At 37.2% G+C, this 21,844-nt stretch overlaps 4 protein-coding genes across 12 annotated transcripts in view; 2 read left to right on the top strand and 2 right to left on the bottom strand.

Annotated features, from left to right (window-relative positions):
• Window positions 1-2,687: 2,687 nt before the first annotated feature.
• On the bottom strand, window positions 2,688-13,717 carry LOC114935326 (uncharacterized). The gene is made up of 10 exons (XM_085479474.1): window positions 13,053-13,717; window positions 12,645-12,869; window positions 11,487-11,575; window positions 11,097-11,261; window positions 10,893-11,009; window positions 10,482-10,814; window positions 9,825-10,393; window positions 9,353-9,498; window positions 7,897-9,260; window positions 2,688-7,479 (listed from the first exon to the last, which is right to left on the bottom strand). The coding sequence occupies exons 2-10, from the start codon at window positions 12,670-12,672 to the stop codon at window positions 3,475-3,477; spliced, it is 6,816 nt and encodes a 2,271-aa protein (XP_085335600.1). The 5' UTR covers window positions 12,673-12,869; window positions 13,053-13,717; the 3' UTR covers window positions 2,688-3,474.
• Window positions 13,718-13,853: 136 nt separating this feature from the next.
• On the top strand, window positions 13,854-15,492 carry Roe1 (grpE protein homolog, mitochondrial Roe1). 2 transcript variants are annotated; one of them, XM_029308144.2, is made up of 5 exons: window positions 13,854-14,029; window positions 14,515-14,932; window positions 15,032-15,115; window positions 15,186-15,308; window positions 15,409-15,492. In XM_029308144.2, the coding sequence occupies exons 1-4, from the start codon at window positions 13,947-13,949 to the stop codon at window positions 15,291-15,293; spliced, it is 693 nt and encodes a 230-aa protein (XP_029163977.2). In that variant the 5' UTR covers window positions 13,854-13,946; the 3' UTR covers window positions 15,294-15,308; window positions 15,409-15,492. The 2 variants fall into 2 exon arrangements, with proteins under 2 accessions (XP_029163977.2, XP_085335609.1); XM_085479483.1 differs by having other exon boundaries at window positions 15,186-15,492.
• Window positions 15,493-15,682: 190 nt separating this feature from the next.
• Mlh1 (DNA mismatch repair ATPase Mlh1) lies at window positions 15,683-19,699 on the bottom strand. Of its 2 annotated transcripts, XM_029308143.2 has the most exons (9): window positions 18,955-19,696; window positions 18,821-18,884; window positions 18,553-18,752; window positions 18,223-18,451; window positions 17,903-18,104; window positions 16,572-17,814; window positions 16,418-16,481; window positions 16,150-16,348; window positions 15,683-16,077 (listed from the first exon to the last, which is right to left on the bottom strand). In XM_029308143.2, the coding sequence occupies exons 1-9, from the start codon at window positions 19,065-19,067 to the stop codon at window positions 15,785-15,787; spliced, it is 2,607 nt and encodes an 868-aa protein (XP_029163976.2). In that variant the 5' UTR covers window positions 19,068-19,696; the 3' UTR covers window positions 15,683-15,784. The 2 variants fall into 2 exon arrangements, with proteins under 2 accessions (XP_029163976.2, XP_085335608.1); XM_085479482.1 differs by lacking the exon at window positions 15,683-16,077 and having other exon boundaries at window positions 16,176-16,308; window positions 18,955-19,699.
• Window positions 19,397-21,844, top strand: part of Skeletor (DM13 and DOMON_DOH domain-containing protein skeletor) — a 20,948-nt gene continuing 18,500 nt past the window's right edge. For 3 of the 7 annotated variants that reach the window (XM_085479480.1, XM_085479481.1, XM_085479475.1), the window contains exons 1-3: window positions 19,397-19,763; window positions 19,846-20,033; window positions 20,302-20,456. The gene's annotated coding sequence lies outside the window, so the exon portion shown is untranslated. Of the gene's footprint in view, window positions 19,764-19,845; window positions 20,041-20,301; window positions 20,457-21,610; window positions 21,796-21,844 lie in introns of all 7 variants that reach the window. The other 4 variants (XM_085479477.1, XM_085479479.1, XM_085479478.1 and 1 more) reach the window with 4 other exon arrangements.

Raw genomic sequence — 21,844 nt, 5'->3', positions numbered from 1 at the left:
TAATATACGTATAAATTATAGATTACCACAGACTGGAAATTTACCAAAATATATATATATATATATATATATATATATATAAATTTTCGGGATGAATAAGCTTTAATTATGCGATAAAGGATAAGAGTGCGATGTCCTGCGAGTTAAAGATGTGTAAAAAATATGCAAAAATTATTTTTATTTCTTTACATAATATATATAATAAATGGCTACAAAAAAAAGACTGGTTTTTGCATTTATTTACGCGTTTAAAATAAAATAGATGAGTATTCTGACTACCTTATAGATGCATATAAAATAAATACAAAACAAAACCAAAAATAATACAAATATATAAGAAAAGAAATCTGTTCACCTTTTTTTAATTTTTAATGCACTTTCAGAATTTTTTATTCGTCCTATGAAACTTGAATATGCACTTGTTTTGAATACAGAAAATATTGAAAAAATAAAAAAAATGTTATTTAATATGTCAAGAGCTTCGTTTTTTTGTGAAATGTATATATAAGATATATGAAAATTGAAATACATTAACTAGATATAAAACATATAAACATATATTAATAAAATGTAAATAAATCGTCGCTATAAAAAAAATGATATCAAATTTTTTCTCAACATAAAGAATGCGCTTGTCGGCTTATCACAGAATTAATTTTACGATATTTTGTAACAAACTGTGTTTTAATTTGTGTCATCGATACATTTACAATATACATTTACAATATATATGTATATATTTATAAGTTTCAATATACCACTTGTTTTTATTTTCCTGGCAATATTCCGCACGTGGTTCCATTCGTAAAGATGAGTTTAATGAATGTAATCATGATAATTAGCGGCGTGTGTATATTTTGTCTTTGTGTCTTTGCTTGAACACATATTGTACATATGTATACATATATATAATATATTGTATATATATATATTATATATATATGCATATATACATATATGTGATCTCGTTATATACTATATTATATATGCGTTTCTCTCTATCTCTTTTTTTCTCGCGATTTTTTCTTTGTCGCGATCGGAGCCTAAAATCTTCCCAGATTTTGCAAATCTCCCTCTTTACATCGAGCATATTTCCTATGCGAGATATGTGTTTTATATATACAAAGAAAGCCTAATTCTTATATACTAGCCTTACAATGTTAAGTAATCTACATAACATACACCAGCAACAGAGTGCGTCCGATATTTATATTATACATAAAAATTCTCTTCGGTTTCGCTCTTCTATACGCTTCCTATGATTGACAATTAATCACTATAAATCGGACTGAACGGAGAGAATCAACGCAAAATCGACAGCTAGATGACACTCAGCGAATCATGGACCCGAACCTCGGAGCTACAGGGGTTTTGTTTGTCACTAATAATTAATCGTAAATCCGAATATTGCATAATTCCGTTTTTTTTTCAACACACACACACATACCGACAAGACATACATTCGTTCGCGCGTGCGTTTGTCAAGAGAAATAGTGTTGGGCAAAATGCATTTGCATGCAAACAAGTATTATATATATATATACACATACATATATATTATATACTATATATAAAGCATTTTATACATATATAAAATTGCTATATATAATTATATATATCATATATTATATATATATAATAATAGTTTATATATATTTATATACATACACGAGAAAATTTTATCTTAAAACACTCTAAAAATCATGGCATTTTAAAGTATTTTATATATAATTTTTATATATCAATATGCACTTATAATAAAATATTAAATGCATTCGGTTAAATTTTATTAAAGTACCTTTTAAGTAAATTTTATTAAAGTAAAATTTTAACAATCTATTAATAAAAATTAATTTTGAAAAATGTTGGAGCTTGTGATGTTTTATTTTGCTAAATAGAACAAATTCGAAGTAGTAATAGAAAGATATACCGTATGTAAATTTTATAAATACAATATATGCGATATATTTTCTGTTGCTCATTAATAATATATTAGAAAAGTATATATTCTATATTTATATTATAAAGAAATCTAATTTTACTAATTTTACTATGCAATAATCTGCATATGCAATATAATATTTACATAGATGTCAAGTTGTCTCAAAGTTATTAAAAACATTGAAACATTTATAATAAAATTTATAATAAAATTTAACGAAAATGTTTGCTTCGTGTATATATACATAAGTGTATAGGGTGTTCCAGAACTGGCGGAAAAATTTTTAATGGCAGATTCCTGGTATCATTTGGAGACGACTTTTCCTCAGCGAAAATGTCGTAACAATAATTTTCGAATTATAAGCAATTGAAATTAGAGGCTTTTTTGGAAACTAAGCCTTGTGGAAATAAAATATTAACAAAACTACATTCTTCAGTTAATTTTAGATAAAGTTGCTTTAATAGAATTTTAATATAAGGCTTAGTTATAAAGATACATAATACCAAAAATTGGGAATGTGCTAAAAATGATGGCTTCCCTCAACATTTTTTGAAGGAGGCCATCATTTTTAGCTCCCTCTTTCATTTTTTAATTAGTTGCAGTCATTTAAGGCGATAATTATTTTTTCCAGATTTTAGGACCCAGTGTACGAATCATTATGTTAGATATTGAAACGTCGTTTTTCAATATTTTTTATTATCAAACTGACGACCATTTAAAGGATGTATTCCCATATTTTGAAGCTCGTTCTTTAATTTTTTAATTAGTTGGTTATTTAAAGCGATAATTAATTTTTTCCAAAGTTTAGAACCCTATGGAAAAATCATCTCCAAATAATACCATGAATCACATTAAAAACGTTTCCACCAGGTCTGGGACACCCTGTATATTATTCTTGTTATTGACAAATATATTTTACCCGACATTTTGCACGGAGGAACTTTTGATAGACGTGTGATCGACATACTCTCGACGTAAGCGACTTTGACTTAATTAGAGCTTAATTAAACCTGTCGGTCTCATATTTTTTAGAAAACTATCAAAAATTCCTATATCGAAAGTAGACTTGTCCCTTTATGTACAGATTATTTTTTTATACTGTATAGAAGCTAGACTTCCTCCATTTCGGACGAACGGTGTAAAAATGTCAAAGGTACATTCGAATGAGTCGGTCATTTGTAAAAAAGGAAGCTGCAGTTAAAGAAATCTACAAAGGGCATTACTTATCTAGCTTCCGTAAAGAGCTCTCGCACGGTCAGTTGCGTAAAAAACAATAAAAAAGACAAGTCGCGAGGAGGATGTCCCTTGTATAAATAAAATAAAATAAAAAAAAGAATACAAACAAAGGGGCTACACCGCTCTCTCGCGTGCTCGCCAAAGAGACTTTCAATTAACATTCAGTATCGCGCGACAATCAAGACAATCCGTCCTAAACGCTTACTCCTCTCGATACGCCGCGATTCCGAGGTCCATCTGATCGGGAAAGTTCAATTTGTCATCATCACGAATCGATCTTCCAAGGATCTCAGCGGCTAAAGCCAGGATGGTCTGTGATGATGCGGCGGAGGTGGCTGAAGAGCGTAGAGCGAATGGAGGTACTGCTGATAGGCAGTTTGATCCATCGTCAGGTTGGAGTGCGGAGTCATGTAGGCGGAGACCGGGGAGACGTAGGATCTCTGAGCCGCGGCCGCAGCAGCCGCGGCCGAATGCAGGAACGGATGAGGCGGCGGATAGTTCCTCGGCGGCTGATTACCCAACTTGTTGCAGGCGGTCGGTTGACCCGAGGCGTTCGTCACCGTAGGCGGCACCACCGAGGGCGGCTGCTGCTGCTGTTGCTGTTGCTGCTGCTGCTGCTGCCTAAGCGCCATGTTGTAATAGCTGGTAGGATTGCGAAACTCATCCGTGAGGAAGGCGAACGCGGCCGCCGCGTCCTTGTCGTAGGCGAACGGCGGCGCCGGGGTCGGGCCGCTGGTGGAAGCGGCGAAGTTGAAGGCACTGCCAGCGGGTACCGCGACCCCGGCTGCTGTCTTCAGGGCGCCGATTGACTCGGCGGCGGCGTACTGCGGGAAAGCGGCTATACCGGCCGCTTGCTGTTGATCAGCCGCAACGACGGTGGACGTCGTCGTGACGGCTGTGACGGCCGCGTTCTGCTGCTCCTGCTGCTGCGGATGCTTGCTCTTCCGGCTTCTCTTCGTCTTGGACGGCGGCGCGTTGGACGGCATCATCGTAGCCGCGGAAGACGCGGTTCGCGCGTCGCCCTCGCCGCCACGTCCTCGAGATATCGCCAGGATACCCTGGCTGTTCTTCTGCGCCAGACTCTGTAACAGATTGAGTTGTTCAACCTCGGCACCGCGACCGTAAGCCGCGAGGTGTTCCGGTTTCGTTGCAGGCGACGGTCGTGGGATGGTCAGTAATTGTTGTTGCTGCTGCTGCTGCTCCTTACGATCCGACGTAGGTGTCCGGCCTACGAGACCGAGGCTGAGTCTCGCGTACGCCGGATTAGCCGCCATGGAGTCGGCCAGGCCGCCGATGAACGTCGGCGTGCCGTCGTACTGGCTGACGGAGACCTCCGTTTGAGGCAGAGCCATCATCGGGTCGAAACTGGAGAACTGTTCCTGACTCGGACGCGCCGTCGCGCTCTCCTGCGACAGACCGCGCGAGCCGGACGACGCGTCACCGCCGCCAGCGGTGGACGGCGGCTCGTACGCGCGTTTCTTCATCGGAGGCGGATTGCCGGTGGGGCTGGCGGACGCGCCTGCGCCGCCTCCTCCAGCGGACTTGGACCCGGCATCAAAATAATGCGGACTAGGATACACCGGCCGCGAATTCGGTGGCGCTAATGAATAACCGGACTGGAAACCACCTGGGTAAAGCGACTCGTGGGCCGTCGTTAGGTTCTCCTGGTACGCCCGCAGCTGGTTCGGCGAAGGTGCGGGCAGTTGCTCCCCGCTGTTGCTGGATGCCGCTGTTTTGCCGAGGTAGCCACCGCGCGGTTGGATCTCCATAAAGTCCCGCGACTCCTGCGGCGCCGATTGCTGTTGCGCCTGTTGCTGGCCGCCGCTGTGTCTCGAGACGGACCTCTGAAGCTCGACGTTGGGGAAACTGTTCGGATACGTTGGCGGATACTGACCTGGCGACTGGTAGATCTGATGATTCGCGGCGTTTAGGTTCAACGACGGTTCCGACTGAACTGGGAAGTTCCTCTGTTGAGTCTCGCTCTGTTGAGTCGTCGGTTTCTCGGTAGCGTTAGACTTCAGATATTCCGTCCGATGATCGGATTCACTTACGGATGACGATATTGTAGACGACTGCTGAACGTACGTGGGATTTTGCTTGAAATCCTGAGGATAACTCGCAGCCGCAGGCGGCGCCGCGGCCGCGGGATACTCGTCCGAGCTTTTCGGTTGAAGCTGAGGATAATTGGCCGTCTGTTGTTGCTGCGGAGAAGGCTGCGAGTAATTGGGCGAAGGTTGCGACGGTGTCGCCGGGTTGCACGTGGTCTTCCGTTGAGGCGAAGACTGCGGATAATTACGAGACTGTTGCTGCGGCGATGGTTGCGAATAGTTCGCCGCCGTGGCTGTCCCTGGGGTCTGTTGCGGCGATAGCTGCGAGTAGTTTGGCGGCGTCTGCGGCGAATGCAGCGGATGCGAGTACGTCGGTGGCGGCTGCTGTGGCGACGACTGATGCGAGTAATTGGTCAGAGATTGCGGGGACGTTTGCGTGTAGGGGCTGTTCTGCGGCGATGGTTCGGAGAACGGGGATGTTTGTGTCTGCGGCGAAGCGTGCTGAGGAAAAGTCTGCATCTGTTGCTGCTGATGCGATGACTGCGGGTAGCTTCGATCGAGTTGCGGAGGAGTCGGATACGAGGAGTTGAGCGGTTGCGAAGGTGACGGCTGCGAGTAGTTGGAGGAGCGTGTTTGCGGCGATGAAGGGGAGAAATTCGGCGGCTGAGGAGACGGCTGCGAGTAAGCGCTGGGTGGTTGAGGCGAGGATTGAGAATAGTTGGCTGGTGGCGGCTGCGGGGAGAGACGACCGTATCCGGCGGGTTGTTGAGGAGAGGATTGAGCGTACGGAGAGTGCTGCTGCTGTTGCTGCTGCTGCTGCGGGGAAGGTTGCGAATAATTCGGCGGCGTTTGCGGGGAGGATTGCGAGTAGGACGAGTGCTGCTGCGGAGAAGCTTGCGGATAATTGGCGACCGCCTGAGGAGAGGGCTGAGAGTAATTAGCTATCGCGTTCTGCTGCGGAGACGGTTGCGAATAATTCGGCGTAGGCGGTTGTTGTTGCGGCGAGGATTGCGAGTAGTTCGACGGCGGCGTGCGAGCAGATGGCTGGGGATAAACCGGCTGCATAGGTTGCGGGGAGTGTTGCGGATAGACGGGAGACTGGTTCTGATTGTTGGCGGGTAACTGTTGCGGAAAACGTTGCGGCGACATCTGCGAGTACGCTTCGTTGGGATTCTCCTGGGGCGAGGACTTCTGATACGGTGACTGATAAGGCGGCTGCGCGTGCACCTGAGGATAGACGGGCGATTGCTGCTCGTAGGACGACGGATAGGCCGGTGACAGAGGATGAGGATTTTGCGGGGACGGCGTGGGTGGCAACTGCGCGCTGTATCTCGGTGGCGTCGCGTAATAAGGGCTGTTGTAAGGACTGCTCCCGGTCGAGAGGGCGTCCTGGTAAAATCCCGCGCCTCTTATCGGCTCGGTCGGGGTCATCGCGGGCTGACATTGCGGAGAACGTGCCGCGCGCGGAATCGCCGGTGGCGATTCCTGAGAGAAACTGGACACCGATTCACTGACACTACTGCCACCGGTGCTAAGCCGTCGTTGCCTACCGCAGAACACTTCCTGGAGATCCCCGTCCTTCTTCGCCGGCGCGGTCTCCTCTACCTCTTCGTCCTTCTTTTTTGATTTTGGCGCCCCGAAGGCTTTGAACCAGGCACTCAAATTCGGCGTGGCGGACTTTGGTTTCTGCGTTTCCTCCGTACTCTTGGTTCCAGTCGTTTCCTTCTCTTCCGTCGCGCTCGACGTCTTCGTACCCTTAACGCCGGGTTTCTCCTCTTTAACGTTAGACGGAGTAAGAGCGCGATCCTCCTCCTCGTCATCGTTGGAAAGATTAGGCGACGATACCAAACTCTTGCAGATCAAGTGTATAGAATCCACGTTCTTCAACACGGTACCTAAACTGAGCTTCGGTTCCTCGTCAAGATCCTTGCTCGATTGATCGTTATCATTGGCGGCGTAATATGTCGCGGTGTCGTTCGTGTTGGTGCTAGGATTATTCAACGGTTTTTTCAAGAGTAAATTTCCCTTACTCTTTCCAGGTTGCAAACGATCGATCGTGCGCTGTATCTTCTTCGGCCGACTCGGTCCGTGAGGACCAAATATTTTCATGGAGCTAGGTCTCTTACGCGTAGCGATCTCTGCCTTCGATCCCGATCGACCGGATTCGGTTGGTGGAATGTGAGGTACCGGAGAGTCATTGCCGGAGGAGAATCCGCAGAGTTTGGGCGCGTCGTCGAGCCATTTGTTGATATCCTGTCGCACACAATAGCCAAATTAATATATGTAAGATATAAATAAAATGAGAAGATATATATAAATACGTTATTTACATATTATATAACATGCAATATATTAATTAGTGAATATGTATAAGTTCTTTTACAGTGTGGATATAAAATATTTTACACATAATTATTTTGATGTATATATATATATATATATAAGAAAATTGAATATCTCATAAACTCTGAAATTATTAGTATTTCCACATATGTTAACAAAAACTCTTGTTTTTTTTTCAACATACTAATCTTTCTAAATTTTATACCTATAATTTATTAATATCCTCTATATATACATACATACATATTATATATATATATATATATATATATATATATATATATTCGATAAAAGGTTTAAAAAATGATATTTTCTCTGTAAACTTACGTGAAGTGTTTTCTCTGTTGCTTGATTTAATGCTTGAATCGAAGAATTCTCTTCCATTCCTTTGGTATGTTTAGCATGAACAGCTTTCTTATTTTCACCGATTTCAGATTCTTTCTTAATTGTGTCTGTATCCACGGTCTTATCCTCCTTCGTACTTTTCTTCGACTTTGATCGTTTTGCACCATCTTTGTCACAGTCGTGGAAAATATTACTTGAAGGCACTTTTACTGAATATGTGAGAGGATTGCTCTTTACCGATTTTCTCTGCTTCTCCTTTTCGTTTTTCAATTTTTCCTCACGTCTTCTATCGCTTATCTTATCCTTTAAACTATCAAGCGAATCTACGTCTTTATTACCGATTAACGTAGAGAGCTTCTTAGAGGTGTGAGTATGTTTTGAGTCTAAAGTATTTTCTAATCCTACATCTTTGGAATCTGTTTGTCTTTTTAACTCTCCGTTCTTTAATTCCTCATTCTTTTTTTGTTTTGATTTTTTATCTTTTTGCTTTGTATGAATCTTATCGGATTTTTCATCAGCCTTTGTTGCAGTCTTTGAATTCGTCTTCTCTTTCTTACGATTCTTTTTCGTTTTGACATAGGAAGATTGTTTCTTATCTTCCTCGAATGCTACGTCGTTTTCTTCTATTTCAATCTTTTTAAATTTGCTCTTTTTAGCGTTATCTGTCAATATTCCAGTTTCTTCGAGTTCTTTCTTTTCAATTTTTCTACTTTTACTTTTTACCGGAGATTCATAATCTTCCTCAAAGTCTTCTTTCCGCTTTTTGTTTTCTTTCGTTTCCTTCGCAGATCGTACAATTTCCGAATCTTTTTTCGATTGATGTCGCTCCTTGCTCCCTTTCTTATTAGACGTTTTCAATTCTTCCGATTCCTTAGATAGCTTTTTGGTTTTAAGTAAACTATTTACATCGACGTTTTTTCTTCTTTTCGACGCTACAATACTAGTCCCGGATATTGCACCTTCGCTCTCTTGGTCTTCCTGTTCTTCCTCGTCCACATCCAGTTCTTCCTCTTTCGCTTTCTTGCCCTTCTTTTTCCCTCTCTTCTTCTTTGCAACCTTAATACTTTTACTCCTCTTTTCATCTTCATCCACTTTTTCGTTATTTTTAGACTTTGTTCTACTTTCGGGTTTATACGATTTAGATTTTTTGGTCGATTTCTTTGAACGTTTACGTGCGTTATGATTCGAAGAGGCTAAATGACGCGAAGGATACGACGGAGACGTAGGTGTTCCGGCTAATGATCGAGGAGATGCGGCATCCTCGTCGCTGGACGTCTCCGACTCCAAATACCGGCTCACGGCTTTATCAAAAGCTTCCTTAAGATTAATCGCCATATCCGTATATTCTGTAATAGAGTAATGTTATTAAATTTATTGACATGTAAATAATAAAATAAATCATTAGAATAGACATATATCAATTTAAAGAATTACAAACCGTTATCTGAGCCATTGTACTGTCTACAGTTATCAACGATAAGCCGAAAATCGTGTTTAAATTGACTTAAACTTTTGTATGAGCCACCTTCCAGTTTCTCTTCCATAGTACTAAGATCCATAGGCTTGCGTACGACACTATAGTATCTATAAAAAGTATTCACACAATATTGTTAATGATTTAACACATTAGATGCAATATTTAATTTTATATTCAATATATAAACAGAGTGTCTGATATAAAGTGTCACACTGAAAATATACAAGTAAATCTTGTTATTTGGAGATGATTTTTCTAAACTAAATCTTTAACCAAATGCGAAAACCCTTTATTTTCAATCGCTTATAATTCGAAAATTGATACCTCAATAATTTTGCTGAGGAAAAATTGTCTCCAAATAACAAGATCTATTTGTATATTTTCGGTGTGACACCTTATGTCAGACACCCTGTATAAATAAAATTCTAAATACCTCGGCGCATACTCTTCATCCACAGGTTCAATAAATGGCCAGGCATCCACATGATCTTTAATACTTTCGAGAACCTTGTGCATTCCGACACAACGTTCCTCCTCTTCGATTCTGAACGAATAGCCGTATTTGTATCCGTAATTACAAGATACGTAATTACCATCGCCATGATTACTGATACCCTTCTTCTTCTCCAAATCTTCTACCTCATCCCTAGTATGAATTACGATTTGGCCAACGGCTGATGCCAAAGAATTGTTCGTTTGCCGTCCTTTCTTCTGAATCGGCGGTGTCGGTAATGGCGGAGTGGTATCTTCCTTAATATAAGTGGATTTTGAACCTTGTTGCGTCCCCTTTTTAGTTCCTTTGTTCGTCTTAGTCTTAATCTTGGATCTGACCATGTCTGCGTCCATCTGCGTCGTAGGCTCCTGACTACGAAGCACTCGCGAACTATTACGTTGTAATAGTTTACGCCGCTGCTGCTTCTCCTTCAGGTCAAACAATTTTGGTATTTCCGGCATAAAGTCTTCGGATAATGTACGATAAAGTTTGCGCTCGGTATCGTGTTCCTGGAAATTTTAAAGAAATATCGAACTTTATTTCACAACAAAAAATTGCCAACAAAATACTTTTTTTTAAGGCAAGAATAATCATTACCGAATCGCGAAATTTTTCAACTAGTCTGCTCCAATCCTGTTGAGTAAAACACACAACTTGCCAAACGCTCTCTCGTCCCTTATTTTCGCCGTCTATTAAACTAACTTCCTCCTTCTCTTCCTCTTCCTCTTTCGCCACTCTGTTCCGTCGTTTTTTACGCTTTTTGTCCTTTGGCTTACTTTTCTGCTTGTGTGAGGCACTGTTAGAAGTATCAATGTAGTCCTCCCGGTACAATCGAGTGCCGTAGAAGTACCAATAGGCAGAATTCTTACGATCATGTCCCAAAGGTTCGACTCGCAGGCTATCCGAGTCCAAGTTACTTAAAGACTGCTCCTGTTATATCGATATTATATTATTAAATATATGATGTATCATTTATGCATAAAACATCTCGCATAATTAATTACGTACTACGTCTTCGGCGTCTAGCCTGAAGTCACAGAGCGCCCGTAATATTTCTACTTTTTGACGAAGCGGTAACAACTCAAAATCTACGTCTGTATTGAAAGGATTTTCGCATTTGTATTCCTATAAATATGCAAGAACACGTGTCTTTGTTAGTTGAGAAATTTATACATTGCGAGGCAAGGCTGAATAATATATACATATACTTACTTGACATTTTTTCCGAAAAAGTCTACGTAGAAACATCTGATAATTAAAAGTAGAGATATCATTGCGGGTGTCATTTGGCAAGCAACCTTCCAATAACTTCACTATAAGTTCCTGAAGCAATCGTCCTTCGGTACCTCCGTCCGTTAATAAAGCTTCTTCTAAATCCTACAATTTAATAACATTAATACATCAGTACACATTTCTTTATTAAGTATTCAAAGTAAAATTAAAAGAGAGCAAAACGATGTATAAGCCGGATAAACAATAACAGTAAAGCTGAAGCGATGGCAGCTATTTTGTTGTATAAATAATACTCAAGCGGTATACTAAACAGGCCTTATATATACTGCTTACTCATAAGAGAGAGTTAGCCTTGTATTAGTTAGATACCTCAATATCAAAATCCAGAAGATTAAAGGCAGCTCTAAATAATGAGCAAAAATGTGCTATACTTGGTACCTCCCACCACGATTGAATGTCTAAAAAAATAAAGGAGAGATCTTAAAAAAAAGGTTCTTCATATTAATCCTACAGAACTGAAAATAATCAACGTAAGCTAATCAATAGTGTATATAATGCTTAGTTTGAATTTAAATTTCAAGTATTACTTGTCTAGTTAAATTTTCTCCTTGAAATATTTCTATATTTTTTTATTTATGTATAATTGATACAAATACACCTGTAATGAAATAAAACTTTAACAATTTATTTAACTCGTTAGACAATGGAAAAAAAGAAATAAATATCTAATATATCTAAAATTAGAAATCTAATTATAAGTGACAGCAATTAATTATAAAATGGAAATGCATTATATCTCATGATCACAGCTCTGTTTGTACAACTTTGTAAATATTTCTAATATAACTCCTTTATATATCTATAACAGTGGTCTGATTTATTCAAATACAATCATTCATTTATGATAATTAATGTAAATCATTACTTCATACACACACACATACACAAAACACATTTCATTGATTCCAACTATAAAGAATACATGAAAATACAGATACAACAAAGATTTTAATTATGTGAATTGTGGATAATTTCCTGCAATTATTTTTGTATAATTTTGAGCATATCAAAACTCTTCTCTACTTTTCTATAATAATAAAAACTAATAAAAAAATATAATCAGATATCTAATTGATACTATTTACACTTTACACTTTCAATAAAGCCCACACAAACATAAAGCACTGCGCAATTGTATCTCCTTTAGCTGAAACATTTAAGGCTCTCAGGATCGTAACAGAATGTACAAAAGTAAAAGAATTCTGATTCTAATACAACTAGAGAGAGAAAGAAAGAGAGAGAGAGAGAGACAGAAAAGAGAATAAAAAATTACATCTGCTGCTACACAAAGACCTGACACTATTTCAACTTACATTGCCATTTCAATTTTAGCTATCAATTTTTACAATTGATAACTATTCGCTCTTTAATATTATAAAACACACACACAAAAACAAGAAAAATCCTCTACTGAGTATTATCCGGACTTTTATTCTCTAGCGAGCGACGAAGGCAGGGGTGACTCACCTAGGATCCCGATGAAGGTAGGAAACATAACCCGTCATGTGGCGGGCAAATCGGACGAATTGGCGTGTCCAGGGCGGGACACGGGAGCTCGGACGTTGGTCGACGTTCAAGAGCGAGTCGGCTCGGGGAGCGAGAAGAGAAGCCGCGGATCGCCTTCCTCGGTAGGCCGGCGCCGCAGGAGGCGGGAGGGAGACACACCGCGAGAGCGAGAGAGAGAGGGACGATCTAAAAAGGCCCCCGTAGAGCTACAGACTGCGCGCGCGACGAGGAGGATCGAGCAAAACACTTCCGCCGCCCAGTGGTATGGGTGTATATATATATATATATATGTATATATATATATATATAATACGTATATATATGTATATATATATATATATATATGTCAGTGCGGAGCTCGTATCTTACAGCACCGGGATGCACGTCAGCGGTGAATGACACTTGGAGTCCCGGTGACTCGCATAGTTCGCCGACTCCGAGACGGAGTACGACGCGAGCGGCAAACGACGACGAGGTCCGGGCTGGCACCAGTCCGGTTAAGGAGTCTTTCTCTGGCCCCCGATCTATCTTGCCGCGGAGCGATGACGACGATGGTCGCGCGGCGGCTCGACGACCATCCTCCTCCCGTTCGACGGCGACAACGATGACGACGCGGAGCACATAACCACCAGCCGCGTCGCGGCTGCCTGGAATCGGCGACCTAGACGCGCGCGCGCCGAACGAGAGCGGACAACGAAAGCGACGCGCGCGTGCCGACCACTACGACGCACTGGTGGAAGGACTCGCCGAGAAAAGGCGGGAGAGAGTTCCCTCTCCTTCCCTCTTCCTCCTGGAGGCGGGAGATAAGTTCCGAGGACGACGCAGCTGCGTCGCGCTTCCTCCGTTTCCTGTCGCGACGACGGCGTATCCGGCCTCCCTCGAGCTGGGACGATTATTCGGACACGTTCCTCTGCGCACTACTACGCGAACACCGCGAACACACGGGCGCGGATTAGCGCGAACTATGCAGCAACAACTGCAACCCGCGGGCGTATACTCCTTCGGCGGCGCGAAAGATGCGCGTTTGACAGATGCGCGTCGCCGACTGACGTTTGACAGGTCGCGCGGCGCCACATGGTCGGCCGCCGAACTACCGACAGCTGATCTCCGATTGGTCGAACGATCCGATTGGTTCGTTCGATGGTATCGCGACGATCGCTTCTTGCTTGCTGCGTGATCCGCGGACGTGATCGTGTGGTATGCTTGATCGTCGTGTTTCATCATCCGTTCCTCGAGATTTTATGAAATTTCGTGAAGTGAATCATGACGTCGATCGTTATACCTGTGTTGCGATTTAGTCGCTTAACGATTGATAATTTATATCAAATTAATAGGAATTTACATAGGTATAATTATGATATTTTTTTAGTCACGCGAGTCTCGATTTAATTCCTCTTTGCGAAAATCATACACGTTGAGGTTAACTGTTGGATACTGTTTTATGTTATTTAATATATTATATTTCTCGATAATACAAACATCATTCTCATTAATTATTACTGAACATTTTATTATTTAATTTTCTCAAAATATCCAATATACTTTTCTTACATTGGTGTAATCATACATATAATAATAGAAATTAAAAACTCTTGTAATTTTAAGACTTATTATTTAATAATCTAATAAAATAATTTTTTTTAATAATGTCTAAATATTTTTCAAAATGGAGCAATTTGATCAATTACAATTACTTTTTTTGGATTGTTAAAAAAATGATTAAATATTCATCTACATTTTTTATTGCATAGTTATATTAAATTAATTATAATAAATATATTAAATTAAAATTGTTGAATTTTTGTTATACGCATAAAATGTGAAATTACAGGTTACCACAAATATCTTCTGCATTTTCTTGGCAAAGACAATATTATGGTACAATAACAGAGGAGAAGAAACCAGATGCTGCTAATGTACCTCTAGAGCAAGAAGCTACAGAAAAGATAAAGGCAGAACTGGAGCTCATCAACAAAGAGCTTGCTGAACTTAAAGAATCTAAAGATGCACTTGAAGATAAATATAAGAGAGCACTGGCTGAAGGAGAAAATATTCGAATTAGACTCACCAAACAGATTAATGATGCCAAGCTGTTTGGTATCCAAGGTTTCTGTAAGGACCTTTTAGATGTAGCAGATATATTGGGGAAAGCTACGGAGAGCGTACCAAAGGCTGAAATAACAGAGAAAAATCCACATTTAAAAAGCTTGTATGAAGGATTAATAATGACGGAAGCCCAATTACATAAAGTAAGATATATGTTGCCAACATGTTTAATACAAAAATATATATAACATACATAATATTGTCTTTCTTGTTAATGTTATTACTCTTTTATTCTATTTTAGGTTTTCAAAAAGCATGGCCTAATTTCATTAAACCCAATAAATGAAAAATTTGATCCTAATGAACACGAAGCATTATTTCAACAAGTAAGATTTACATTTTGACAAATAAAAAATAAGTATATAGTAATTTAGAATTAATGGAAAAAATTTTCAGGAAGTTGAGGGCAAAGAGCCTGGAACAATTGTAGTTGTATCAAAAATAGGATATAAATTACATGAAAGGATAGTAAGACCAGCATTAGTAGGTGTTGCTAAAGGATAATTGTCTAATCTAAAGGTAGATAAATATTCATTTTCTAACAAATTGATTAAATTATATAAATTCCAATATAAAATGTTGATATAAATTGTATAATTTTCTTTTACATTTATTTAAGATATAATATAGAAGTTAGTGTTAAATCTTCTATAAACTGTATACAAGGGTGAGCGGAAAAAAATATATGTTACTTTTACACGAAGATTTTTCTTACCTTTTGTTTTTGTAATAGCTACATAAAAAATTCTATTTTAAAATGTATGTTTTTTATGTACACTCAATTTAATCACACCAACTAGAGGATGATAGATATGCAAATTTTATTATGAAAATAATGATGTATATTGAGTCATTTATAATATTTTGATATAAAAAAATTGATCGTTAAAATATAAATTATAAATGTACAATATCAAGATTTTAATGTTAAACATATTTGACAATTTGCTTGTTACAATAATTATTATAGACATTTTTATACAGAATAGTGTAGTTTAACATCTCTCAAATACTTTATACAAATCAGGTAAACTGGCTATTTGTAATATTGTGGAATCGTGAGCAAAGTGTTTTGGTGGAAGTAAACTCTCTTTAATCGCTGGATATAAAATATGTTCGGTTATATATTTCCAATCGTGCGTCTGAGGCTTTGGATTAATGTAGCTGTAAAATTTTGCCGTTTCACGACAAATATTCTGAAAACATATTTGTTCCTTTCTCCAATCAACTTCGGTTGCTAATCGCATTATATATAATGGAATTTCCGCTTCGTATGGAAAATATTTGTCTGAAATATTATCATATCAGTAACATACGCAATTAATTTTTTTTATAAATATGTTATCCGATTTATATATACCTAATATCACAGGCAATGATCTTAAATTTCCCATTTTATCCATAACAATTGAAAAATATTCGTTCATCATATCTGCTTTTTCCAAAAGTAACTCTTTTACCCTTGTTGCCAGTTCATCTTTCGGACCATCCTCTTCTGTCCATCCAGTTTCTCCCGAATCTAAAGCAATAATTGCTAAATCAAACAGCGATATCCGTTCCTAAAATTAAATTCTACATTAGATAGTTATTTTAGCAAATTTTTTATTTACTTAATCTGAAATACATACTGAAAATTTAATGACGCCAAAATTAGTAAAATCATAAAGCATGATCTCGTAAAAAAGCTCCTCTCTAAAACATAAATATGTTTAAATATCTTAAAGCTCATTTTAAATCAACTTCTAATTTCTTGAGAATATTAATATAAAATAATTAACTTACGCTAATTTTCTAGTGTTGCATATATACAAATTCATTCCACTTTGTATTAAAGCCGAAGTTTGATCAATGCAGCCGACAAATGTCAAATTAGCGAGAATGTTTCTTAATCCTTCATGACATTCGTCCTCAACTTCCTTGCGTAATTTTAAAATACTAGTCAATTTTACCTCGTGTCTAAAATTATTTACAGAATATGATTTAAATTGCAATGTAGATTTCGGAGATTCATCAGTAGAAGCAGTCTCCTCAATAGGAGTGTTTTCAGATTGATTTGTATTAGATGTTGAACCTTCTTCTTCTTTCTTATTATCGTCAGTATCTTGTAATGTAGTTTGTTCTTTTTCTTTTTCTAAATTCTTTTCTCTCTCGTCCATAATATCCTTATTCCCGAAGTATTGATACACTCGCTTACGAGCTTTATCGGCTATAATATCTCTAGAATTGTCTTCCACAGACTCATCCATTGTTTCATCCGAGTCATATAAAAATTCTCTAACATCGTACGTAATATTCTTCGTATGAATATCGTCTGACTTATCTTTTTGCGTAGATGTACTTGGATTACAAGTGTTTTCTGATGAGTATGTAGCATCTAATATATTACTCCATTGTGTTGAACTATTAACTGGAATCTCTTCAACATGTACTTCTCTTCCACATAATGACACAGAATTGTGTTCTGCAATATTTAAATTCGAGTTCGAATCTGTCTCTTGACGTTTATTATCAGCGGATGAATTTTCGACAGTAATATTAGATATATTATTTTCTAAAGGAATTTCCAAACTGAGAGATTCAGATTCTACATTATTAATTAATTTTTTCTCTACGAGAGTATTGCTATGTTTGTCAATATGTACGATGAAATTAAATTTGTCCAATTTCTGATCGGACGAATCTGTTCTAATCAATTCTCTAGCATGAACTTTTTTCGATTTATCTGGATTTTCTTTACTATATTCTGGCAAAATTTCTTCTAGGACATTCTTAGTGATGTCTGCTTTTGGCAATCTGGCTTGCAGGTAAAATGTTCTAGATGCACTGTTACCGGCCAATCTTTCGTCTAAGGCATATTTTATTCTTTCAATTATCGCATCTTCATGAAGAAATCGAACTTCGTGTTTTGTTGGATGTACATTTACATCAATATTTTGTGGATTGATATCCAAAGATATATAACACCATGGATGGGCCTTTTTTGGAAGATACATAGAATATATTTCCTCCAACATCTTACGGATGGCTGGAACAGTAAACATAAAAATTTTACTTAAAAATTAGAAAACATTGAAAAATAGGAAAATTAGCAAAACATGTAAGATTAAACTTACAAGAAGAGTCGACCAATCGATTGTTAATAAATAAGAGCAGCATCATTCGTTTATTTGTATAATTTGGATTTGTCACAAAACCTTGCATTTTAAACTTGTAGGAATCATCGTTAAGTTCAACTTCCAATAGTTCACGAGCAACTGGATTGCCATACAATATTCTTATGTTACTCTGTTTTGTTGAATTATGGGGTGTTCGAACCTGTGAGAATATAATAAAATAATTATATTGAAATAATTCAATATATTTCTATTAAAATATCTTTTAGACTATAATATACATATACTTTTCAGATATATATGTAAATAATTTAATTCACCTGAGTAGTTGACTCGCCATGTTTTTTTAACGTAAATCCTACTATTGGATTATGCACAGCATATTTCATGACTACTTCTGTAATCTTATTAAATTCTTCTGATGGATTTGACAAAGCTTTTCTTCGAGTTGCCACATTATAAAACAGATTCTCTATAGTTATTATGGTGCCTTGATTTCCAGCGCAAGGTACTGGAGGTGCTTTTAGGTTGCTATTAATATATGATGCTCTGCAATAGTGCGCAGTAAATATAATTTACATTTTAATATGTCTATATATTAAGAGAAAAATTGTTTTCTCTTATAACACAATTTTGGTCAATTTACATACTTGTAGGCACATTTTTCATCTGCTGTTTTTGTCGTGATAGTAAGAAGAGCTATATGACTGATACTAGCCAGAGCTTCTCCTCGAAACCCAAATGTTGTAAGCTCATTGAGATCTTCGAATTTTTGCAACTTGCTTGTGGTAAATCTTTCGCATACAATGTCCATGTCTTCCTTTTGAATACCTGTACCATTATCTTGTATCTAAAAGTGAATTTTGATTATTATACACTAACATTGGCCTAATACAAATTATATATTCTGTCAAGTACCTGTAATAGTTTCAAGCCTCCTTCTTTCGTAGTAATTTGTATATTTGTCGCTTTAGCATCCAAACTATGAACATAAAGGTAAATATTTAGTAAAATATGGTACTCAAAATATGTAGACCACAACTTCTACTAACCTATTCTCTATTAATTCTTTTAATGCATTTGCTGGCCTTTGGATTATCTCTCCAGCTGCGATTTTATTCACCACTGTTTCATCTAATTTTTTTATTTTTGCTGGCGTACACATGTTACTCGCGATTATTTAATAAATTTTATTTTCTGTATACACATATAAAATAACACAAAACTCCTTTCTTAATATTTGTTATTTAGTATTTTGCGAACGTATTAAATATCTTCCAAAAATATAATTTGATTTCATAAATAAATTAATAATTAAATTAAGCGAGTATAGTTGTGTGTGAAAATTAAATTTTATACTCAAGAAATATTTTTGAAGGACCTCGTGCTTTCGACAGAAGAACTTTTCATGTTCAGTCTTACAATTGGCGCCAATATTTGAATAACAATTGAAAAACTTCAAGTCGCACTAAGAGTTGCAATAATTATTGCGAGGTGGCGCTTTTGACGTTTACAAACATTTCGAATCGTTTTGCTCCAAACAATTACGGGACAAACATATATCGCCGTTCGTATTTACAAAAGGATTATCTGTCGAAAGTACGTAGAACGAAATGTCAAATAATAAACGCCTTTACTTCCGGGTGCGTATTCACTCCCGAATAATTGCGATTTCGCGAAATGACGTGAAGTCAACAATCGTAAAAATGTCAATCGTAAATCGCGGAAGAATCGTCGGAAGCATCGTGAATAACCTCGCGCATGAAGTGTCAACAATCCGAGGAACGTGATGACGTAATGCGCATGCGCGAGATCTGACGTCATACGGCGGCAAATCTGCAACCAAAAGGACCTGTACCCGGTAAATATTCAGTTTTATTTTAATTAACAGAGAGTAGTGTGTTAATTGCGTGTGTGTTAATAACTTATCTAATTCCATGTAGAAACTTCTCGTGTTAAAACTGAAGCACAAAAGGATACATCAACGAGGATGAGATTATCTTGATCCGGTGAATATTTTAAGGTTATTAATGATTATTGTAAAAATCACAATACCGGAGATGCAGCAAGAAGAATAGATATTTTTGATCGTATTGATGATACAATTATGTACTAATATTCAAAAACACAGGTAAAAGGTATATAATTAATTTTTAAAGTCGATTTGTTCGATTATTAATTATTATTATTATATATATTTCATGTTTTTTACAACAAACTATTTTTTAATGCTATAAAAGGCCATATATTTTAAAAATTCTGTTTTGTTAATTAATAAAGTAATAAACTACTCATTTCACGTATAGCGTATAATTATATTAATTATATATTGACTTAATATACTGTACGAATAATAAAATAATAGGATTTTTAACGAACAAAATTTTTTTTCGTAACAGTAGAGATTACGGGAGAATAGATGCAAGAAGTGGAAATGGATGATGACGAATTGATATATGAAGCGATAAATAAATCTTTAAATACAGCATAGATGGACTCCAGCTTTGACTACGAGAGAGTTTCTTATTATAAGACAATTTTTCCGTATATTATGGTAAGTGTTTCAAATTTAAAAAATAAATTTGTGATGAAAAACAAATCTAATTATGTAGCTATTATACATTACTCGATATAATTATAATAATTATTATAAATATATAATATTGTATTATAATTATAACTGAATTAAATCTCATATATATGTTCAGTGAATACATTCTGATCAAACACGTATATTATTATATATAAATGTAAATCGGGGATTAGAATGATTAATATATAATAAGGAAGAATTCAAACGATTTAATATTCAAGCACTTTTTGTTAATATATGAGATATTACACAAAAATATCGTTATTTATTATAATTATCGTAAAAAAATAGATAAAGTTATCATAAGAAAATAAGAGACCCTGATCAATTAAATGAATGTCAGGTGGAAAGTAAATATAATTACCGGATACGATAATATTAAAAGGACCGGAAAGAAGGGGTCACAGAAGCCAGTCGAGTTTATTATGGCTCTTGGTATTTATATATATACATGCATACATAGAAAAGAGAGTTTATTTACGTTTAGCTCGACAATATTAATGGGATCGGATGTGTGCGGGAAAACTCTATTATCTCCGAACTTTAGATAAACTTGGTGTGCGCCACTTTGCATTCTAATAGATATGGTTTCCATACATATAAAATAGTTTTAAAAACATTTTTAATTTATAACTCAAAATGAAAAAAAATGATGACAAAAATATGATGTAAAATTTTATACGTTTTCATATTGATAATAATTTTTCTTTCTCTCATTGTCGCTCTCTTTTTTAATACAAAATATTTTTTGTACATAAAGATCAAGTCTTCATGATAATTTTTTTGATAAATTCAGATATGATAGACTCACAGTTTTCTATTTCTATTACATATATCTCGATTACTAATGTAAATATCACAGCTCATTTCACATTTGACGTCCATTAAATTATATATGTACGTTTGTACCATTCTTTTTTGTTTAAGATGTACATTTGATATATGATCCCCATTAAATAACAGCGCAAAAAAGCTCGATATTTGCAATGCAAAATTAATAAACAGAGCATACACACACACACACACACACACACACACACACACACACATATATATATATATATATATATATATATAATATATATATATACACATGTAGCTTGTTATATACGCAGGTCTATGCATTGTGATGCGATTGTGCGCGGGTCAAGGTGTTCGAGTGAAAGTACGAAATATCAGCAACCGCTGAATAAATCTTCTATAAGAAGCTGGGCGGACGTTTGTATGGAATTATTGCGCCAAACGTGCGATTACGCAGACATACAATGAGGTGTAATCGCTCTCGACGCATCTGATAACTGTAACAATCTCCTTTTACCTCGGAACTGTACTTCCTGAAATACCTCAGA

The sequence above is a fragment of the Nylanderia fulva genome, unplaced genomic scaffold (genome assembly GCF_048542155.1).
Source record: "Nylanderia fulva isolate GAGA-0341 unplaced genomic scaffold, ASM4854215v1 Scaffold12, whole genome shotgun sequence".
Classification (NCBI taxonomy): Eukaryota; Metazoa; Arthropoda; class Insecta; order Hymenoptera; family Formicidae; genus Nylanderia; species Nylanderia fulva.
The sequence above is the reverse complement of the archived record's forward strand: the minus strand, read 5'-3'. Positions and strand labels throughout refer to the sequence as shown.

What these genes read in the sequence shown, in the direction of transcription:
- LOC114935326 (XM_085479474.1), bottom strand. Translation starts at nt 12,672, where the DNA reads ATGTTTCCTACCTTCATCGGGATCCTAG. An exon ending in GATGAAGAGTATGCGCCGAG is followed by an intron (nt 9,499 to 9,824) that starts GTATTTAGAATT and finishes TACTTTTTATAG; the next exon opens with ATACTATAGTGTCGTACGCA. An exon ending in GTACAATGGCTCAGATAACG is followed by an intron (nt 9,261 to 9,352) that starts GTTTGTAATTCT and finishes ACTCTATTACAG; the next exon opens with AATATACGGATATGGCGATT.
- Mlh1 (XM_029308143.2), bottom strand. Translation starts at nt 19,067, where the DNA reads ATGTGTACGCCAGCAAAAATAAAAAAATTAGATGAAACAGTGGTGAAT. An exon ending in GAGGCTTGAAACTATTACAG is followed by an intron (nt 18,753 to 18,820) that starts GTACTTGACAGA and finishes ATTCACTTTTAG; the next exon opens with ATACAAGATAATGGTACAGG. An exon ending in ATCATTGCCTGTGATATTAG is followed by an intron (nt 16,078 to 16,149) that starts GTATATATAAAT and finishes ATAATATTTCAG; the next exon opens with ACAAATATTTTCCATACGAA.
- Roe1 (XM_029308144.2), top strand. Translation starts at nt 13,947, where the DNA reads ATGACGTCGATCGTTATACCTGTGTTGCGATTTAGTCGCTTAACGATT. An exon ending in ATTAATAGGAATTTACATAG is followed by an intron (nt 14,030 to 14,514) that starts GTATAATTATGA and finishes GTGAAATTACAG; the next exon opens with GTTACCACAAATATCTTCTG. An exon ending in CGGAAGCCCAATTACATAAA is followed by an intron (nt 14,933 to 15,031) that starts GTAAGATATATG and finishes ATTCTATTTTAG; the next exon opens with GTTTTCAAAAAGCATGGCCT.